The 22,400-nt window shown below is 42.0% G+C and overlaps 2 protein-coding genes across 2 annotated transcripts; both read right to left on the bottom strand.

Moving 5' to 3' along the window:
* Window positions 1–4: 4 nt before the first annotated feature.
* On the bottom strand, window positions 5–13,322 carry LOC112264380 (tensin-4-like). Its single transcript, XM_024440938.2, has 13 exons — window positions 13,177–13,322; window positions 9,846–10,115; window positions 7,525–7,876; window positions 6,962–7,308; window positions 6,745–6,828; window positions 6,362–6,493; window positions 5,754–5,846; window positions 5,090–5,167; window positions 4,866–4,928; window positions 1,519–1,690; window positions 1,325–1,393; window positions 1,119–1,145; window positions 5–989 (listed from the first exon to the last, which is right to left on the bottom strand). The coding sequence occupies exons 2-13, from the start codon at window positions 10,102–10,104 to the stop codon at window positions 857–859; spliced, it is 1,809 nt and encodes a 602-aa protein (XP_024296706.1). The 5' UTR covers window positions 10,105–10,115; window positions 13,177–13,322; the 3' UTR covers window positions 5–856.
* Window positions 13,323–15,444: 2,122 nt separating this feature from the next.
* LOC112264384 (C-C chemokine receptor type 7-like) lies at window positions 15,445–21,850 on the bottom strand. The gene is made up of 4 exons (XM_024440953.2): window positions 21,532–21,850; window positions 17,700–17,746; window positions 16,886–17,310; window positions 15,445–16,273 (listed from the first exon to the last, which is right to left on the bottom strand). Exons 1-4 carry the CDS (start codon window positions 21,545–21,547, stop codon window positions 15,619–15,621), a joined length of 1,143 nt encoding a protein of 380 aa, XP_024296721.2. The 5' UTR covers window positions 21,548–21,850; the 3' UTR covers window positions 15,445–15,618.
* Between the last annotated feature and the right edge of the window lie 550 nt (window positions 21,851–22,400).

Raw genomic sequence — 22,400 nt, 5'->3', positions numbered from 1 at the left:
AACACTCTTCTCACTTTAAGTTTATTACTATCCTACATATCAAATAAATATGACAAAATATGAAATAGATACGTTTTGTATTTAATACACAAGAATATACAACATCTGAGAAAATAGATATGATAAAGTTAGTGCAGGAAAAAATATAATTCTGTCATGAAGCATAGCAATAGGCTATACATAATCAAATTACCCATATTAGGGCCGAATTCTAACTTGCATGCCCATAAATCGCATTTTCTCATGCATTAGTGTAAATGGGAGAGTTGTGCCAAAATGCAGTGACATATGGATATCAAGTTAGAATTTGTCCCCGAGAGGATATCTCTACTTATCTAATGAACCTCTAGTGCTTTTCAACCTCGTTATGATAACTACTACAGATTTATATCACAGTTTCCTGTAGAAATTAAGATAGCTCGAATTACTGTCCCCTCCAACATAACCAGGGGGTGACTATTAAATAAGGTACTGATCTACAGTTCATCAGCAGTGTACTTTGTGGAACCCTTTCCATCCAAACTATACAATGTTATTGCTTGCAACATCTATGACCTATCGATTTTGAAATCTACAGTATCTTCCTACCTTGTATGAAATTAATTGGGGTACCACATTTTTATGAACGGACACCACAATCTTAGCTTGGGTGGAAATAAAGCTTTTTGGCCTCAGTGGGTCATCAGGTCTGCAACATGCTACAGGAATCCCTGTTACGTGTCTTTATGACACATCAGAGTATCTGTATCAGGTCTGGCTCTGGGCGCCCTCGTTGACGGAAGTGACTTCAGGGGTTTCCGGCATTCAGTCTGGTGATATTGTCTTATCTCACCTTCCCAAACTGGACAGAGTGATGTTATGGTTTGAAAATGATGCCCTGTGTCAACTCAATGGTCGGATTACAGGGCTGAAGAGGGTCGTATTCTGCGAAGACATGGCACACATTCTCCATACCCGCTTCAGTGCCTTTTGCCACTATACCAAATATCCTGGAGGAGGGGAAAAATAATCAAAGTTGGATATTTGCCTACATTGTTGTTAGCTTTCCTTCACAAAATCATACCTATTATAATATGGGCATATGCATGCTGAAGCTATCTAATAATGAAGAACATTACCTTGCTGGTTTGGAACTCTTGTGCCACCTGTGAAGATAAAAGGGGTAAATTAGAGATTAAAACTATGTTTAAAAATGGATAGGGATACAGTCCATTCAAGTGGACTTCATTTCTGATTTGTAGGCCCAGAGTTTTTCCTGACCACATGACCTTACCAGGAAAAACTCAGGGCCCTTAAAAACAAGCTTTTGAAAGAATCAACTCACAGTCTCTTGTCTGGATCTTCACCACTGTAGCTGAGCAGGTGTGCAGGGTAATGACGTCTGAAGAAGAGTCTAATGGGAACACACACATTCATCAGGTTTCACTTAATCAAGAAAGGTCTTAGAAGTCATTACCATAATTCGATCATTGTTGAATGCTCAAAAGAAAATGTAATTCAGATTCATATGTTTCTTACTTTCTCTGGATGTCTGTCAAAGTGACACCTTTGGGTGACACCTTCAGGTTGACTATGGTGGGTGTGATGGTGCCCTGGTCCATCGTGAAGGTGGAGGACACAGCCTTTTGTACAGCGCATGGCCCTGTCAACATCTCAGTGGGGATTGCACTCAGGTAGAGGAAATTGCAAGCTAGGGAGAAGACAAGGAAGATAATTAATTCATTTGAGAGAAGAGAAACCAGTGTGATGCTTTTTATCGCAGCTGTCTACTGTGGCATGTAGGGCAGGAGGACAACCACTACATTGCACTGCAGATTTCGACACTTACCAGTCATTTCCTAAATATTATAGGAGTCCAAATGCTGTGCGCAATGTAGCCTACTGTGACTGTTTATAATGTAGCATAAATTATTTAATGCAAAAAGTTGCAACATTGTATAAAATCTGCCCACGTTAAGCAGATTCTTAATTAATAAGCAGGTGGTGAGTTTTTGTATGAGAGGCAATGAGAGTGTTGAATTTAGTCAAGATAAACATGAATTGCTATTTTGATACGTGAGGCTTATTTGATCAAATATAATGTAACGACCCTGGGTTTATAAGCCCGGAAATCGATTCTGCCGCACGAGAATGCTTTTGCGGCACAGTCGATAGCGCGCCGGACCTCGGGCTCAAAGGTCGAGGGTTCGAGACCTGCTCCCCTGCCTGTTTCATTACATTGGTGTCAGAAGTGGGATCGGACCTTGCATCTACGACAGTGCGTGTGCTTGGCCGGTGAGCGCGTAAGACCTAGAGTCGCAAACTAGCGCGAGGACGCGCTCTTTGAAAGAAGGGAGTAGTGTAACGAGCATGCTTTTGCTGCACAGTCGATAGCGCGCCGGACCTCGGGCTCAAAGGTCGAGGGTTCGAGACCTGTTTAGGTTGTTACGGTTGTAGTTATTTAAGTGAGATTCACGTGACATCCGGGCAACTATGAGAACACTTTATAGAGTTGTCCCTGTTGAAATTCGAGACGGTCTATGCATATTGAGGCGAGCATAGAATCTCACTCTCCATTAAACACAGGCGGTTGACGTCAATACCCCTCATCGAGTATTCAAAATAGTTTTTAAATAACTAAGTGTATCCACCAATCCAAATAGAGGATTAGGTGGGAACTTGACAGCACGCCATTCCGCTCTGTGGACAACGAATCCATTGTTCAAATCAAATCAAATTTTTATTTGTCACATACACATGGTTAGCAGATGTTAATGCGAGTGTAGCGAAATGCTTGTGCTTCTAGTTCCGACAATGCAGTAATAACGAGCAAGTAATCTAACTAACAATTCCAAAAAAACTACTGTCTTATACACAGTGTAAGGGGATAAAGAATATGTACATAAGGATATATGAATGAGTGATGGTACAGAGCAGCATAGGCAAGATACAGTAGATGATATTGAGTACAGTATATACATATGAGATAAGTATGTAAACCAAGTGGCATAGTTAAAGTGGCTAGTGATACATGTATTACATAAGGATGCAGTCGATGATATAGAGTACAGTATCAACGTATGCATATGAGATGAACAATGTAGGGTAAGTAACATTATATAAGGTAGCATTGTTTAAAGTGGCTAGTGATATATTTACATCATTTCCCATCAATTCCCATGATTAAAGTGGCTGGAGTAGAGTCAGTGTCATTGACAGTGTGTTGGCAGTAGCCACTCAATGTTAGTGGTGGCTGTTTAACAGTCTGATGGCCTTGAGATAGAAGCTGTTTTTCAGTCTCTCGGTCCCAGCTTTGATGCACCTGTACTGACCTCGCCTTCTGGATGACAGCGGGGTGAACAGGCAGTGGCTCGGGTGGTTGATGTCCTTGATGATCTTTATGGCCTTCCTGTAGCATCGGGTGGTGTAGGTGTCCTGGAGGGCAGGTAGTTTGCCCCCGGTGATGCGTTGTGCAGACCTCACTACCCTCTGGAGAGCCTTACGGTTGAGGGCGGTGCAGTTGCCATACCAGGCGGTGATACAGCCCGCCAGGATGCTCTCGATTGTGCATCTGTAGAAGTTTGTGAGTGCTTTTGGTGACAAGCCGAATTTCTTCAGCCTCCTGAGGTTGAAGAGGCGCTGCTGCGCCTTCCTCACGATGCTGTCTGTGTGAGTGGACCAATTCAGTTTGTCTGTGATGTGTATGCCGAGGAACTTAAAACTTGCTACCCTCTCCACTACTGTTCCATCGATGTGGATGGGGGTGTTCCCTCTGCTGTTTCCTGAAGTCCACAATCATCTCCTTAGTTTTGTTGACGTTGAGTGTGAGGTTATTTTCCTGACACCACACTCCGAGGGCCCTCACCTCCTCCCTGTAGGCCGTCTCGTCGTTGTTGGTAATCAAGCCTACCACTGTTGTGTCGTCCGCAAACTTGATGATTGAGTTGGAGGCGTGCATGGCCACGCAGTCGTGGGTGAACAGGGAGTACAGGAGGGGGCTCAGAACGCACCCTTGTGGGGCCCCAGTGTTGAGGATCAGCGGGGAGGAGTAGACATAGGTATTTCGTCAATATTGTGCTTCTACACCTGCTTTGCTTGCTGTTTGGGGTTTTAGGCAGGGTTTCTGTACAGCACTTTGAGATATCAGGTGATGTAAGAAGGGCTTTATAAATAAATGTGATAATATCCACATTTCTGGCTGTATCAAGCATACTGCGATGATCCAGATAATTAGCGGGTGCCGCGAGGACAGGTGGTCATCTCACCTGTGAGCTTTCTTGGCATGCACGGCTTGGGAATCCCTAAAAACATGCTATTTCGATTCAAGTGACTTTTTAGAAAGCATTTTCGTTAAGCCTTAACCTTCTGCTTAAATTATCCTAACCTACTACACCAAAGTGGCGTGTTTTTAGGGAATCTGCACGGTTTACCTGAAGATGCCGTTCGCTAACATTGTAAACATTTAAATATGTTCCTAAAGTATATTACGGGGGAAATAACTTAGTTGAACTGTAACAAGTTCAAGATAACCAATGCAGAAATGTTTACCCTATATGGAAAAAGATTGCAGTATGCTGTAATTCTTTCTTTCAAAACACCACAGTCAACTGCATTTACTGTTATTTTACTGCAGTTTCAAAACTGCAATATTCTTTTGTAAGGGCCAGTTTGCTCAGGTAAGCCATTAATAACAGATAATTAGCTAATATTACAACGAAACGCTGGCTACTATAGCTAGCTAGCTTGGGCTATTTCTTTAGCCAGTCACCATTAAGGCCTATTATTCTGTCTTTAGAGACAGAATAATATAAAACTACCTAGCTGATAGGCAAATTGAAACCACAACTAGATAACCTAATGATGAATGTTGGGGGCACAATTCTCACCAGTCTTTGTCTTGTCTTCTGGTGCTGACCTGTCAGTTGTTCCCTCCTGTCCTTTATTCAGATCTGTAGACCAAACAGATACTATTTTATTGCCTGGTTTAGAAATAAAAACGTTGCCTTATATGTGGAATATGCAATTATTCAGATCATCATACAATTTATGTAAACATCTGTGGCTTGTTGCCTAATAGATTTAGGCTATTTGTTAAATTATTATAGCATACCATGTGACTGGAGCAGAAGTTTGCAGGGTAGGGCATATGCAGTGATGGTGTGTTGGAAGACCAGGGCAGACAGACTACCTGCAAGGGGATAAAAAAAACAGTCCAGTTGTTTTAACTAAATGTGGTTGAATATACATATCAAACGATAAAGTATTAATGTTGTTTCAAGGAATGGCCACAAGAGGGCATGGGTGATCTTTCTGAGTCATGGTATTACATCCATGCATCAGAGTAGCCTTGATGACCCAAGGCAACAACAAAGCAACCTCAACATCACACATGTGTTTGACATAGACAAATGTGTATCTACATAGATTATCACAATCAGACTCAACTTTGTTTTTTGTTTTTCTATAGTGTGATTGTTTGAGTTGCGGTACAGCCAATATAAATCTGATCTACTTTCTTTCTTACAGGACATAGGGTAGAAGCCCACATCTCTCAAAGCCCTGAAAAGCAAACAGCTCCATCCTTCTGCCTCCCAATTTTCAGGACACTGACCAGACATAGCTGACTCAAGTCTTGTGATTCATGCTTCTCCTAAACCAGGGTGTGGGCCTTTTGTCAAGATTGACAGATTGTTCATTCATGGTAAACAAAGACGTATGGGATTGATAGATTGTTACACTATGAATAAACAAAGTTGACGTAGCCTACTTCTTACCAAAGTATGGTTCCTGTGAGGAGCCCTTGATACGGACGCCCTTGGCCGACGATTCAATGAGAAAGTGCCTCACGAGCTCTGAGCTGCCTTCCGCTACAATAAAGAAGCCAAGAGTCAGGAAAAGAGACAAGGCAGATATGCAGTATAGTATTTACTGTAAATGAATCTGATATGAGATATGACATAACATACGGACAGATGCCTTTGATTCTACTGTGACCGGTATTGTTGATGATGTGGTGTTGTGATAATAGTATAATATTGATAATAGTTACTGTTGATATAAGAAGCCAGGATTTAAACACTATAATAACATTCTGGTAATTAAATGCTATGGAGTGTTTGCACTGCCACAGAGGTAGATATTATGAGTAATGAGCAGCCTCCGGTTGCACCACAGATTTCAGGATAAACACAGACAGACATGCCCACTCAAGTCAGCAGCAGAGAGAGTTAGGTAAGTCCCATCAGGTCTTTTCAAGACACATTGGTATTGATCGTGTGCTTTAGTTGTGTATACTCTGTTTATAGGACTGTGTAATGTGGTGTGTGTGTGGTTATTCTGAGCAGCAGTGTTGAACGGGGAGAAAGACTTCAGGATTGTTTACCTGGTTGGCCAGTAGGGGATATATTGATGGGCACCTGGTCCACCTTCATAGCCAGCCCGAAGGAGCCTCTGAAGGACGTGCTGTCTCTCACCACGAAGGTCCCCGGCTCCTTATCTATCACTATGGCCTCAGCTACAATCACACAGGTACCACAGATACAGCTCAGACAGTGCAGGGGTATCCCCATAGAGTCACCATTGTTTGTCACTGTTGTAGACCGAGTATTAATAAAATCATTCATTTTAGTCTAAGATAAGTTTTGGTTTTCAATTTAAACATACATTTGCTTTGCGTCTTTAACTTAATATAGGACATCAAATGCAACAACGTACATACAGTTGTGGCCAAAATATTGGCTCTCCATTTCTTCTCAAAATGCTTACCCTGAACTCTGTTGATGTGTGGGCGGAACCAAAACTGAGAAGTGTCCATGACAAACTTCATCGAGTGCTGATTGCCTTGGAAAGCTAAGGGACCATGAAAATAAAATGCACATTATTTTATTATTGAATACGCACAAACCTTTTCCCAGCAGAGGGCACTGGACAGAGATTTTAGATTTTAAACAGATTAACGAGGATCATCATCATCAGGACTCACAGTGAGAGGGAGATGGCGAGGATGGCCTGGAGCTGGGCCTCTGCTTGATCTTTACGTCTGGGACCATTGCCTCTGGAGGTGACTGGGGGCTGAGCTCCCGCTCTGGAGCTCCATTGACCAACACCACAGGGATGTCTGTCAGTGAACCGGCCAGGGAGGCAGGGCTGCTGTGAGGGCTGCTGTGGATCCCCTGGAAGTGGCCGAGTGGTGATGGGCCGGTCGGCAAAGGCTTGTTGGTGAACGGCCTGGTCGAGGACCTGGACACGTCGCTGAAGGAGCTGGATGTGCGGTAGAGGAGGAGAGACTCGGGGCTGTCGCCTTCACTGTCACTGAGCAATGACTGATAGCTGTGGAAGAGAGATGAGTTGAAGAGAAGATGTTTACGGCACTGTTGAGTCCAGACAGGGGATTGGTAGAACTTTCAAGTGTCAAGCTGTGACAACACCAGTTAGTGCTGCTCTATGGAGTCAAGACTGGTCTAACTTGCCATTATCTTTGCATAAAACTAAGATATTAAAGTAATTTCCAAAAGCATGTATTAACAGAGTGTGAAGGGGTCTGACCTGCCCATCATGTAACTGGTTTCTGAGCCGGGCGACGTGGAGAGCATCGAGACGGCACTGTTCCTGTGAGAGTGTGACATGCGCAGGGTAACCGGGGATGAACACATGCCCACATCGCCTCCCTGCATTGAGGGCAGCCGCCGGCGGACGACACTTCCACACGGCAGTGGGGGGCGAGAGGAGGCATCAGAGAACACCAGGGAGCCTTGGGGGCTGCACCTGGAGCCAGAAGCAGAGGACAGTGGGATGGGAATGCTGCAGGAGGGGGAGACGGAGGTGGAGATGTTCCTTGGAGAACAGCCTCTGGGGACCAGCACACAGTTGGAGACGTCTTCATCTGGAGAGAAGTCATCTGGAGAGGAGGGAGAACGCCAGAGGAAGTTGGAGCAGATGGTGCTAAATATCGACTAGATAAAGGGAATGGAAAATCTAATAGGTCTATGCAATTTCTTATATCGTTAATGTTGTGTTATCTGAGGAGAGAGGAGAGAGGAAGAACATCCAAGAGAAGCGTGAGAAAGGAATGTTCAGTGGCTTAACCAGTGAATGAACTGAACTTCCCTTTTCGGAGAGCAATAAGTCCCACAATTCGTGGGATTTGTTCTCCTTGTGTTTCTAACATACAGTCACTTACGAGAAGTGATCACACACATTTAAAATTGGAGGTCTTAAACGTTTCCTTCCCCATAATATGAATGAGAAGTGTTGAAATAGTCTTCTTATGATCAAAAATCATATCCATTGCAGATAAAAATGTATTGCCTTTTTAAGACCCACATACTCTACAGTCAGAGCAGATTGTGGAGACTCATTTAATCTCGTACGTGTACTCACTCATACATCCCATTCCTTTCCCTTCTATGGCTGTGTGTGTATTAGATGGGCGTGGCTTTATGTCAATGCTACATTGAGTATACCAACATTTAGAGCGCCTTCCTAATATTGAGTTGCACCCCCCTTTTGCCCACAGAACAGCCTTAATTCGTCGGGGCATGGACTACAAGGCATCGAAAGCGTTCCACAGGGATGCTGGCCCATGTTGACTCCAATGCTTCCCACAGTTGTGTCAAGTTGGCTGGATGTCCTTTGGGTGGTGGACCATTCTTAACCAGTGACATCAATAAGGGATCATAGCTTTCATCTGGATTTACCTGGTCAGTCTATGTCACGGAAAGAGCAGGTGTTCATAATTTTTTGTATACTCAGTGTATACCACACAGGTGTTTTCCTGAGAGGCTAAAGACAGAAGGTTGAAATTCCTCCACATCATGCAGGCTTTTACTTGTTCAAATGAGTCCCAACCCTCCCTTTTCAAATACATCAAGCAAACACTGCGTTCCTGCTATGAGGGTGAGAATGCAGTACTTTGCCATGGAGAATTTCCCCGGATAAGTTTGAACTTGTCCCCCCCAAAAATGATGTCTGACTGTATGATCTACCCGCCTGTCAGTAACGGCGGGAACCTATTGAAATAGATGAGTCTGTTGCCCCATGACACTGAGGTGAGGTGTCCTGTGGTCAGGGTGAGGTGTCCTGTGGTCAGGGTGAGTGAGACAGGCGGGTCACTGTTATGTAGTGACGAGAGTTAACGTGGATCGGTGACAAGTACTAAGGGGGAGATCCATTGATGAGTAGGTAGTACTAGTAACTATATCCATCACAATTACTGTAACCTCATTCAGTACATTCCACACCATTTGTTCTTTGGTTGTTTAAGAATGAATACTTCTATATATGGAATTGTGCTCACTTCTGTTTTTCAGTTGTTCAGACCTTGTCAGACAGTGACTGTTAAAGGTTGACTGTATTTAAAGCACCACTGTGTGTCTGCCTCAGATGTTCTGGGTGTGGTATGTTTTTTGTCTGGGCAGTAACCCCAGACAAATGTACTCTATTTTGTAACATTAAACTGATGTGAAATGATGGGTGGATTTTTACATAGCCCCGGGCCATGGGCACATGAATGGGGCACAATGTAAGTTGCTATTGAAGGTTCTTAGGCTTGGTCTCCAGCCAACGTAACTGCAGATGTTTCTAGCCATGTTTTACGACGGAAAAGTACCCTAGGTCTAAACTCCTTTATTGACTAAGTTTGACATTTTTCTATGTTCAGAACTGTTGAATTGAATGACCGAAAGTAATTCAGTAGGCGTAGGCCTCCTGACAGGTCTACGTAGAAATATCAATTTAAAAAATATATGTAGATAAACTACAGTTGAAATAAAGCATGTGAGCTTGTACTGAAATAAAAATAAATAGGCCTATATTACAGCATATGAATCAATATTGGGCTTTATATGCCCTCTCACTCATTGTCCTACCTGTGTGGAGGCTGCTGGACTGGGACCTCTTGTTGAAGTGGATGGGCTCAAACGTGGGGTCCAGTTCCAGAATGAGCTGGTTCAAGTTATTTAGTGAGATGTCCAGGTCATCCTGTTCACTGCAACTCCCGTTGGAGTCCATCATGGCGCTCGGACTGCACCCCAGAGCCGCCTCATGAGCGGAGTCCAGGCAGGTACTCTGACCCACCCTCAGAATGTGATTGGGTATTATGTGGGACATGGCTCCAGCTATAGGCATCACGTAAATCTCTGAAACAGACACACCAGTAGGATTAACTCACTCTATTACATCTACTGCTGTAAATATCGCTCTTAGTATAGCTTGTGTAAATTAATCCGATGCATACACAGTACCAGTCAAAAGTTTGGACACACCTACTCATTCAAGGGTTTTTATTTTTTTAGAGTAATAGTGAAGACATCAAAACCATGAAATAACACACATAGAATCATGTAGTAACCAATAAAATTTCAAATGTATTTTATATTTTAGTTTCTTCAAAGTAGCCACCCTTTTCTTTGATGACAGCTTTGCACACTTGGCATTCTCTCAACCAGCTTCAGCTGGAATGCTTTTCCTACAGTCTTGAAGGAGTTCCCACATATGCTGAGCACTTCTTGGCTGCTTTTCCTTCACTCTGCGGTTCAACTCATCCCAAACCATCTCAATTGGCCCAAGCAAGTCTCTTCTTCTTATTGATGTTCTTTAGTAGTGGGTTCTTTGCAGCAATTGAATCATGAATGGATGATTCACGCAGTCTCCTCTGAACAGTTGATGTTGAGATGTGTCTGTTACTTTAACCCTTTGGAGCATTTATTTGGGCTGCAATCTGAGGTGCAGTTATGTCTAATGAACTTATCCTCTGCAGCAGAGCAAAATATGGGTCTTCCTTTCCTGTGGCAGTCCTCATGAGAGCCAGTTTCATCATAGTGCTTGATGGGTTTTGCAGCTGCAATTGAAGAAACTTTCAAAGTTTTTGAAATGTTCCTCATTGACTGACCTTCAAGTAATGATGGACTGTCGTTTCTCTTTGCTTATTTGAGCTGTTCTTGCCATAATATGGATTTGGTCTTTTACCAAATAGGGCTATCTTCTGTATACACCCCTACCTTGTCAAACGCTTGTTCAAACGCATTAAGAAGGAAAGAAATTCCACAAATGAACTTTTAACAAGACACACCTGTTAATTGAAATGCATTCCAGGTGACTACCTCATGAAGCTGGTTGATAGAATGCCAAGAGTGTGCAAGGCTGTCATCAAGGCAAACGGTGGCTACTAATAAAAAATATATTTTGATTTGTTTAACACTGTTTTTTGGTTTCATGTGTTATTTCATAGTTTTGATGTCTTCACTATTGTTCTACAATGTAGAAAATAGTACCAATAAAGCAACCCCTGGAATGAGTAGGTGTGTCCAAACTTTTGACTGGTACTGTACATATAGATGGAATTTGGATTACTGTAACCACGCTTTTTGAGTTGTTATTTGGATTCGTTCCCACGTCCCATATTAAACTTTGATTTGATTATAGGTGAGATCACTAACATTGGTGTGTCAATGGGATGAATGGAAGTTATTACACTGTGTCCAAACTGACCTAAATAGGACAGCTGTCCTACCCTACACTTGACCCTGCTACTGTACAAGTTATATTTACACTTTGCTAAAATGTACATGTATGTATACAAATCTCCATTACAGATAAAATGTTTAGTTTCCCACCGGGGACAAGTTATTAAAACTGTCTTGTTGTAAGGAACGTAATTTCAACCAGAGTTGCCTACTAAGAAAAAGCTGTCAGTTAAATGACATTGCAATTCAACAGAACCCAAGTAGAAGGCTCAGTGCTAAAAGATCAGATATTGTAGATGATTTACTCGTTCGTTTTATGATTCACATCATATTGCTTTTTCATTGGATTCACACACATTGTTATCGTGACACAATGTTATCTTGAGTGAATTAAGTTCAAATATCACTCTTCCACATTGTGTGAACTCCACCCAGCCTTTCCCAGTCTCAATAGACCTGCAGCTGTCCCGTGAACTATATGAACCTTCCACAAACTTTCATTGTATTGTTGATAGTATTATCAACAAAGGTCAACTTTTTTTGAACCCAGTGAAAGGAGCGGCATCTAAATATGAGTAATATTTAATTATATGAGACCTGTTTACTGTTGGCTTAACAGCTACTGGCGATGAACAAATACTCATATCCTTCTCTTCAGGTTTTCTGTCTACCAGTTGCTTACCAATACTGTGATTAACTTTACAGCACCACACATGCAAAAGTATAGGTAAGGGCCATAGTCATTTTGAAAGTGACATATTTGACCTAGAAGTATGACGCAATCTCTTGAGAAAGTGAAGGGTTTGCGCACAGTGATAGTTGAGGGGATAAAGGAAGCAGTCAGAGGAAGGGTGTGGAGTGTGTAAGAGGGAGAAGGACTCTACCCCCTCGTCTCAGACAGGGCAAGGCTCCCAGTGAGTCACAGGGCCAGAGGGAGTCGCCATGACAACACAACCCTTGTTGTCCCCCCAACACTTCCATTGCTGATACAGCAATCAGAGACCATACATTTTCTATCCTGATTTACCACTGGTATTTACAGCAATTAAAATATGTGCAGATGTTACTTCTAAGAACTGCTTCCTATTTTATTTTTATTTATCCTTTATTTAACTATGCAAATCAGTTAAGAACAAATTCTTATTTACAATGACGGCTACCCCAGCCAAACCCTTCCCTAACCCGGACGATGCTGGTCCAATTGTGCGCTCGGGAGGCCCTATAAAGACCCCCTTTAGTGTTGCTGTAGTGTACAGTAGCCTACTATTTCCACATTCCAGACAGAGTGAGGAAAGTCGATGCCTGAGGCTCACTGTTATGTGACACACTTCAACATCGTTCTATCAGCCTTGGGGGCAAAACATACTGTAGTTGCAGTAGCATGAGGTTGTAGCATTAGATTGCGACCCTGCGAAGGACGTCCAATCTCTATGTGCAGGTAGCGTGTGCATGAGGTCCTGACCCACCTTCACCACAATATACTTATGGGAATAATAGATATGTCTATTACTGAAAAATCACGACCCTAACATTTGGAAAGACACAATGATCTATCCTTGATGAATACAGTACTAATGTTTTATGATACTTGTTTGCATAAATCAATTTTTTTCTCCAAAGTGTAACAGCAGAAGTATAAGTAAACATAGTATACATATTCTAATTAAATGCATTCTTAATCTACCTCCGTCACGTATGAGATTCTGGATACTGAAATATAGTTGAGGTATCTTACCTGTTTTTGTTGTTCTCTTGTCCTCAATGTGTAAGGAAAGGGGTTGTCTATATCCCTGAGGTTTCAAAGTAAATTAATCCAAGAGTAGAATGCTTTTATTGATAGCTCCCAACTCCTCCTACTGTCATCTAGTCAGTCGACTGTTTCACACGCCCTTGCTTGCAGCTCTAATATTCTGGGTTAGGTCTGATGATGTCATCAGTTGTAGGATATTAATTTGAGGCAGAAACAGGAATTATTAATTATCACGAGGAATATAATTCGTGGAGATTTTGAATTTTCTAAGTGGATTTTACAGATCTGTAACTAGAATGAGTGAAATTTAAAGGATGGATAGTGTTCTAGAGAACACATTCGTGAAGAGGGCATGAGTATAACCCATGTCTTTTACTGTATTTTTTGTGTGCAAATTTTGCACTGAGATACAGTAAATTGGACAACTTCCATAAGCTTTACATGTTATGTTGAAAGCCAATACATGTTCTATAAAACTTCCAATTGATCTCCATGTCTTTTAGCGTCTGTAAAACAAAATGCTGTGGAATCAATAAAAGCTTATCTCATCACTATTACAGTTGTTAGAAAGGAGTATTAGGTAACTTTCAGAAAGGATGTAAAGGGATAACCCCTTTCTTACAAACAATAGCCTATTGTCATTTGCATTTCTGGGGAACCGAGACAATTGCTTTTCTGGGGAACTGAACTCCCAAGGTTTGTATGTCTGACTTGTGCTAACCTCCTCTGTAACCCCCTAGTTTGAATGCAAACCATTTATTAACCATGCCGTGTGATGTTCTTTTTGTCCTGTGGAAGCCTTCAAGGTCACACTTTATTTGGATAGTCCATCTGTAGATACTCTGCAGATGGTCATACTATCAACAAACTATCTTTTGATAAGCAACTGCTTGCTAAGATTACGGTTAAGGGTAGGTTTAAAAGAAAGGTTAGGTAAGGGTTAATGTTAGGGTAAGGGTTAAGGTTAGTAGATGGTTAGCTGAAATGTTACTGATAGTCTGTAGATAGTCCATCTGTAGATGCTCCACATACTATGCAAATAAAGTGTTATGGGCTTCAAAGACCCATATTGAAGCAAGGTACTGTAAATTGGTTGACATTTAACATGTCAAATAGCCTAGATGTAGGGTTCCCACGTGACAAAATACTACAGTTTACTATGGAATACTACAGTACTTGCTATATAATTCTATAGTAGACTGCAGTATACTTTTAATCAGTTCAGTGACTGCCTAAATTCAACACACCTGGTCTTCCAGGTCAGTTAAACCAAAAACATGAAGTGCCTGTGGCCCTACAGGACCAGGGTTGTCTACCGCTGCTGTAGAATACTATACCACACTGTAGAATCCCTCGATCATGTGTAGTACTTAATATAGAATGTTGTAGTATATAGTAAATACTACAGTATTAACTGCAAAAGAAGCACTGTAGTAAATACTACAGCAATGTCAGTAAAAACATTACAGTCCACAAAAACAATACTTTTCTACTATATTAAACACTGCAGTGTTTAATTTGCATATACCCTGCCCATTCCCCTCCCCTGTATCGCAATTTGTGCCACCCATAAGTGAGAAACATACATGCCAAGTATAGACCATATATTAATTTCCCTTCAGGTTATTGAAAAGAGCAGAAGCACCGAACTAGCAGTTCAGACCCCAGTCCTACCTACTTACAGGTTATGGAAAATGTGCTGTTTTAATATTTCTCTAGTAGGTTTCTTGAAGGAGAAAGCCTCCACTTCTATTTCAAAGATAGTAAAACAAAAACACCATGTCTGCAAAAACAGTAATATTACTACAGTATAGTATTCAAAAACACTACAGTAAATACTACAGTATACTAGTCTGCAGAAACACTACAGTACAATATGCAGAAACACTGAATTAATTACTATAGTAGATACTTTTTTTTTTACTTCAGTATTTATAATATAGTTAACTGTAAATACTACCGTATACAGTAAAGTATGCAAAAACACTGCAATGAATACCACAAAAACACTACAGTATTTATACCATAGTATACTTTAGTCTTTTTTCATGTGAGTTGTTGAATAAGTGGTCAAATGAGACCAGAGCACACCTTTTTTAAATTCTTATTTATTTACTAGACTTCGGGAAATAAGACTCAAAACAACACAGGAATAATACAAAGGCATTGAGTATTTACAGTGCTAGTCCTCCACTGGCAGCTCTATAACAGGAAAAAATGGAATGGTACAGACTTGATCTAAATCAATACCTAGTGGCAACAAGTAAGCTGCCTGATCATTTAAGCATACATGTCCTTTAGACCTTTTCAGTGATCTATAGAACACTTTTTAAAAAACTATTTAAATATAGTCAGAAATAAACATAGGCTGTGTACAAGATCTTGTCCATGTTGAAAAGGCTGACAGATTAGGCAGCATTGGCAGCTTTAGGGGGAGAAAGTGGTTGTGGTCTCTGTTTCCATGGCGGCCGCTGAGCTCCTCTTGCCGCAGGTGTACTGGAAGAATCTCTCCTGGCTCATACAGCCCAGATCCTTCAGCAGCTTCAGGAGGTCGCGGCGGAACTTCACCCCGATGAGCGCATACACAAAGGGGTTGAGGCAGCACCTCAGGAAAGCCAGGCACTGGGTGATGTCAGCGGCATAGAGGAGGCTGTTGTCATAGAGGCAGTCCTTGCTGCCCCCCTTAGCCGCGTCGAGAGTGGTCAGCAGCAGTACCAGATTATAGGGCACCTGGCAGAGAAGGAAAACCGCCACCAAAGTGAAGATCACCTTGATGGCCTTGTTCTTCTCAAAGCTCCGGGCCTGGCACAGGGTCTTCACAATGGCGCCGTAACAAAAGGCCATGATTAGGAGCGGCAGAACGAACCCCAAGACCATCTGGCTCACCTGGATGGCCACGCGCACCTGGTCTGAGCCGGCGGTGTAGGGGGTGCAGGTCTTGTTGCTGATGTTGGTGTAGGACATCTCGGGCACAGAAAAGACCAGCGCCATCACCCAGATGACCACAGAGGTCACCTTGCTAATGAACACTGCCATGGAGCGGTGGCGGTGGGCAGAGACGGCCTTGGAGATGGCGAAGTACCTGTCGGAAAAATGACAAAGTAGGCTTTATATAGCAGGCTCATATAATACTTTAGTGAACCATATACAAATATTTACAGAGATAAAGCAGATCAGCCTATTCGGTCACAGCAGAGATAAGAGCAGATCAGCTTATTTGGTCACAGCAGATATAAGAGCAGATCAGCTTATTTGGTCACAGCAGAGATAGGAGCAGATCAGCTTATTTGGTCACAGCAGAGATAGGAGCAGATCAGCTTATTTGGTCACAGCAGAGATAGGAGCAAATCAGCTTATTTGGTCACAGCAGAGATAGGAGCAAATCAGCTTATTTGGTCACAGCAGAGATAAGAGCAGATCAGCTTATTTGGTCACAGCAGATATAGGAGCAGATCAGCCTATTAGGTCACAGCAGAGATAGGAGCAGCCTATTAGGTCCCAGCAGAGATAGGAGCAGATCAGCCTATTAGGTCACAGCAGAGATAGGAGCAGATCAGCCCATTAGGTCACAGCAGAGATAGGAGCAGATCAGCCTATTAGGTCACAGCAGGACGCACACTGCAACACGTTTCGATCAGGCTTTTATTTAACCAGGTTAGTCTTTGAGAACGCTTTCTCATTTGCAGTAACGTACCTGTCCACGCTGATTGACGCGAGGAGGAACATGCCGCTGTAGAAGCTGACCTTATAGATGGTATGCATGGCCTTGCAGATGAACAGCCCCAGCACCCATTCCGTCATGGAGTTGGTCGCCCAGAGGGGCAGCGACACGACAAACAGCAGGTCGGCGACGGACAGGCTGAGCAGGAACACATCGGTCCCGGTCTTCAGCCGGTTGAAGTAGACGTAGGTACCGATCACCAGGATGTTACCGACCAGACCGAGGAAGCAGATGAGGGAGTAGAAGGTGGGCATGAACCAGGAGCGGAAGTGGCGGTTGGATTCCTTCTGGCATTGCTGGGTCCAATGATCATAATCCAAGTCAGTCTTGTCTGTGGGGTAATCAGTGTAATCAGTGATGAACTCTGTAGTCATTTTTTCACTCTGAGAGAAGCAAGTCTGAAAAAAAGACAATGGGACATACTGTAAATCAGGATAATTGATGATTGACTGGTGTAATCATATGCCTTGAATTCTAATAAAATGTCATTCAAATAGATTAGTGTTCAGGTTCAGGGAACTGTGTCCAAAATAAAGCAGACACAATGTACAGATGAGTATACCACTTCCTGAGAGGAAGATGTGCTATACAGTATGCTCTCGAATGAAAGACTGTGGTTAGTACCAGTGTAGTGTTTGTGCGTTTCTGTGGGTAGATTGTGTTAGAGTTATAAAGATATCAGTTAATTGATTGTCCAAAAAAAATTATATCAAAAGACTATTAATACTTCATACAAATTATATTGTATGATATGGTATACTGAAGACTGTTCATACATGGTTCTTACCTCAAAGTAGGTCCAGATCAGTAGAGCTGGTACTAAGATTTGTGTATCTGAAAATCAGATAAGGTGTGGTTAAAGCTCTAGAGTATCAGTTGATTGATAAATAGACTGATATGTTAGTTGACTACAGTGCCTTGCAAAAGTATTTCTCCCCCTTGGCGTTTTTCCTATTTTGTTGCATTACAACCTGCACTTTAAATAGATTTTTATTTGTATTTCATGTAATGGACATACACAGAATAGTCCGAATTGGTGAAGTGAATTTTTTTTTTTATTACTTGTTTCAAAAAATTCTTAAAAATGGAAAAGTGGTGCATGCAAATGTATTCACCCCCTTTGCTATGAAGCTCCTAAATAAGATCTGGTGCAACCAATTACCTTCAGAAGTCACATAGTTAGTTAAATAAAGTCCACTTGTGTGTAATCTGTGTCCCATGATCTGTCACATGATCTCAGCATATATATATACACCTATTCTGAAAGGCCCCAGGGTCTGCAACACCACAAAGCAAGGAGCACTACCAAGCGGCACCACGAAGACCAAGGAGCTCGCCAAACAAGTCAGGGACAAAGTTGTGGAGAAGTACAGATCAAGGTTGAAGGCGCTGGAGGAGTTTTGCTTTGAATAATGGGCAAAAATCCCAGTGGCTAGATGTGCCAAGCTTATAGCGACATACCCCAAGGAACTTGCAGCTGTAATTGTTGCAAAAGGTGGTTCTACAAACTATTGACTTTGGGGGGATGAATAGTATCGCACGCTGAAGTTTTCAGTTTGTCTTATTTCTTGGTCGTTTCACAAAAAAAAAATATTTTGCATCTTCAAAGTGGTAGGCATGTTTAAATCAAATGATAGAAACACCCAAAACATCTATTTTTAATTCCAGGTTGTAATGTTACGAAATAGGAACAATGTGAAGGGCAAGCCACTGTATAAGAACAACCTTTGGAAAGAGTTCAAGACACGTCACTTATGATGATACGTAGGAGTTGATGTCCCTTGTTATTAGCATAAATGGTTTTTCTAAGTGTCAACAATACATTTGAGTTGTGTCAACTGTTCGGTATTTAGCTTGTACTGCAGGGTTCCCCAATAAGTGGCCAATAGGCCAAATTCATCCCACAGGTGATTTTATTTGGCCCCCCAAGTTTTCTGAGCATAGTGTTTGTTGTTGGACATAAAAAACTAGAAAATCACCAGAAAATCACCAGGAAATCAGCTCAAAGTGTTTGGGATTTCTGCAATTAATTTGCAGTGTGCAAATCTTTTATAACTATGTTCTGGACCTGTGACCATTCACCCAAAGAAAAATATTCACACGGATTAATGTAATTGAGGAGCCCTGTTGTCCAGTGTGCAACAAAGACATAGCAAGGACATCTGGTGGTAACAGAAGGGGATGCACCAACCCAAATATGAATAGCATTAAAAATAAAAAATTTCTAAAGAGGCAAAAAGAAAGAAACAAACAAAAAACACGATCAGAAATACCCCTTTGGCACGTCCCCCTGAGGCGCATCTGCTAGCCTGCTATCCCGGCCTGCTAGCTGAACATTGTTAATCTTAACATTAGAAGCCTCCTCCCTAAATTTGTTTTATTCACTGCTTCAGCACATTCCGCCAACCTGGATGTCCTACCCGTGTCTGAATCCTGGCTTAGGAAAGCTACCTCATTAGGGAATGAGAGTCCCTAACTATTTTTTTTTTCTGATAAGATCGAACTGCCAAAGGGGCGGAGATGCAATCTACTGCAGAGAAAGCCTGCAGAGTTCTGTCATGCTATCCAGGTCTGTGCCAAAACAATTCTAGCTTCTACTTTTAAAAATCCATCTTTCCAGACACAAGTCTCTCACCATTGCTGCTTGTTATAGGCCCCCATCTGTGCCCAAGACATTGATTGCCCCCCATCTATCTTCAGAGTTTGTACTGTTAGGTGACCTATACTGGGACAAGTTTAACACTCCGGCCATCCTACAATCTAAGCTAGATGCCCTCAATCTCACACAAATTATCAAGGAACCTACCAGTTACAACCCTAAATCCGTAACCATGGGCACCCTCTTAGATATCATCCTGACAGACTTGCCCTCTAAATACACCTCTGCTGTCTTCAACCAGGATCTCAGTGATCACTGCCTCACTGCCTGCGTGCGTAATGGGTCCGCGGTCAAATGACCTCCACTCATCACTGTCAAACGCTCCCTAAAACACTTCAGCGAGCAGGCCTTTCTAATCAACCTGGCCCGGGTATCCTGGAAAGATATTGACCTCATCCCGGCAGTAGAGGATGCCTGGTTGCTCTTCAAAGTGCTTTCCTCTCCATCTTAAATAAGCATGCTCCATTCAGAAAATGTAGAACTAAGAACAGATATAGGCCTTGGTTCACCCCAGACTTTGACTGCCCTTGACCAGTACAAAAACATCCTGTGATGTTCTGCATTAGCATCAAATAGCCCCTGCGATATGCAACTTTTCAGGGAAGTCAGGAACCAATATACTCAGTCAGTCAGGAAAGCTAAGGCTAGCTTTTTCAAACAGAAATTTGCTTCCTGTAGCACTAATTCCAAATAGTTTTGGGACCCTGTAAAGTCCATGGAGAATAAGAGCACCTCCTCCCAGCTGCCCACTGCACTGAGGATAGGAAACACTGTCACCACTGATAAATCTATGATAATCGATCATTTCAATAAGCATTTTTCCACGGCTGGCCATGCTTTCCACCTGGCTACCACTACCCCCGACCATCATCTTAGCACCCCCTGCAGCAACTGGAAGTGACACAACTGAAAGCCAACACTTCCTTTGGCCGCCTTTCCTTCCAGTTCTCTGCTGCCAATGACTGGAACGAATTGCTAAAATCTCTGAAGCTGGAGTCTTATATCGCCCTCTCTAACTTTATGCATCAGCTGTCAGAGCAGCTTACCGATCACTGTACCTGTACACAGCCAATCTGTAAATAGCACATCCAACTACCTCATCCCCATATTATTACTTACCCTCTTGCTCTTTTGCACCCCAGTATTTCTACTTGCACAACATCATCTGCACATCTATCACTCCAGTGTTAATGCTAAATTGTAATTATTTCGCCTCTATGGCCTATTTATTGCCTACATACATTTGCACACACACACACTACTGTGTTATTGACTGTACGTTTGTTTATGTGTAACTCTGTGTTGTTTTTGCCGCACTGTTTTGCTTTATCTTGGCCAGGTCGCAGGTGTAAATGAGAACTTGTTCTCAACTAGCCTACCTAGTTAAACAAAGGTGAAATAAAAAATATATATATAAAAGAAATCTCATGATCAGAAAACTGGAAATTCTCAATCGTCAAAACAGAAGTAACTCGGTTACAAAACATCATGAGTGAACTGGGGCTGTACCTGCAACCATCTCAGTCTTACAAACCTGGTTCCAGTTTCACTATTTCTATACTCAATTGATTCGAAACACTTAAAAAGTGAATTAACACTCTCCCTAAACATGAATTAAACAAGGGCAGCAGATGTCAGCGATTCACAGATATTGTGTTAATAAGAAGTAGAAGCTCAATTTAATGATCACAGCCTACTGTAGCTATACAGCTGTATGGCTTGTTATCAGTCTTTCCATCTTAGCACCATACATCACATACACTATGTTCACCTAACGGAAGCACATTTACTATTTTCGTATTTTATTGTCTACATGCATGCAGCAATTGACTGGACACATTGTTTTGCTAAACCTGCCCCACAGTAGAGCTAATATCCTATGAATAATCAACTATTTAAGAGGTTCAAATCACTTTTCCACAGTTATGAAATTGTATGAAACATTGAATGATCTTCTCACCTTTGACAGCGGTCATGTTGATTGAGAGTTACTACTGCGCATTCGTTCAGTACACAGGTTGTGAAAGTAGAGAGACAGCCCGCAAGTCTAGATGAGGCTGTGTGAGGCGCTAGTTTCTCCTTTGAACTATACTAAAAAAAAGGGCCCCTGGATCATAGTTACTCTCTCGGTGTCTTGTAAAAAACAATGATTAGGAATGAGAGTGAATGCAAATGTTGTTGGTTTTACGCATTGTGCAGGAGTGTGCAAGAAATTGACAAATGAACAATTTGAGGTATAATCTATGACAGTACAGAGAGATAGAACTGCTTGTAGTTGGTGATTTACTACCTATTGAACATTCGTGTTGAACTGTTGCATACAGCTATTGCACGCTATGAGAGGAAATTATTGTTCATGTTGTTCAGCACAGACACTCAGACACAAAGATCTCAGTGACCACAGTGGTTGAGGGAAAATGTATTGCCTGTTCTATTTTCAACACACAGTCACTAGAAAGATAACACCATTACGCTTGTGCTGTTGAGGCTTATTTTTGTAGTCCACAGTGAAGAATGGGCTACATCGGTTCATTGAGAATACAGTATATAGGTCCTAAATCGGTATAGACTTGGTTTCTCATCTCGCCATTACAACCCCATTGCTAAACAATAGGCTTAGATGTTGATGAAATTGGTCATGCCATCTCCGACTGAGTTTACAGCTGATGTTGGATTAAAAGCCATTAGACATTGATTTTAATTGTATTTTTAAAAACTTTTGTCTACTATTTTCTATTGTCTGCAGCTTATCCCCACAACTGCCTGTACTTTCAGGTGGAGCAGGGATGAAGGTAAAGAAAAGCTCAGTGTCTGGGTCAAACAGGGCAT

The sequence above is a fragment of the Oncorhynchus tshawytscha genome, linkage group LG02 (genome assembly GCF_018296145.1).
Source record: "Oncorhynchus tshawytscha isolate Ot180627B linkage group LG02, Otsh_v2.0, whole genome shotgun sequence".
Taxonomy (NCBI): Eukaryota; Metazoa; Chordata; class Actinopteri; order Salmoniformes; family Salmonidae; genus Oncorhynchus; species Oncorhynchus tshawytscha.
This window is presented reverse-complemented; position numbering and strand designations above follow the sequence as displayed.

What these genes read in the sequence shown, in the direction of transcription:
- LOC112264380 (XM_024440938.2), bottom strand. Translation starts at nt 10,104, where the DNA reads ATGCCTATAGCTGGAGCCATGTCCCACATAATACCCAATCACATTCTG. An exon ending in CTCGCCATCTCCCTCTCACT is followed by an intron (nt 6,829 to 6,961) that starts GTGAGTCCTGAT and finishes ATGGTCCCTTAG; the next exon opens with CTTTCCAAGGCAATCAGCAC. An exon ending in CTCACAGGAACCATACTTTG is followed by an intron (nt 5,168 to 5,753) that starts GTAAGAAGTAGG and finishes ATCCCCTTGCAG; the next exon opens with GTAGTCTGTCTGCCCTGGTC.
- LOC112264384 (XM_024440953.2), bottom strand. An exon ending in TGATCTGGACCTACTTTGAG is followed by an intron (nt 17,311 to 17,699) that starts GTAAGAACCATG and finishes TCTTTTTTTCAG; the next exon opens with ACTTGCTTCTCTCAGAGTGA. An exon ending in GCGTCAATCAGCGTGGACAG is followed by an intron (nt 16,274 to 16,885) that starts GTACGTTACTGC and finishes TTTTTCCGACAG; the next exon opens with GTACTTCGCCATCTCCAAGG.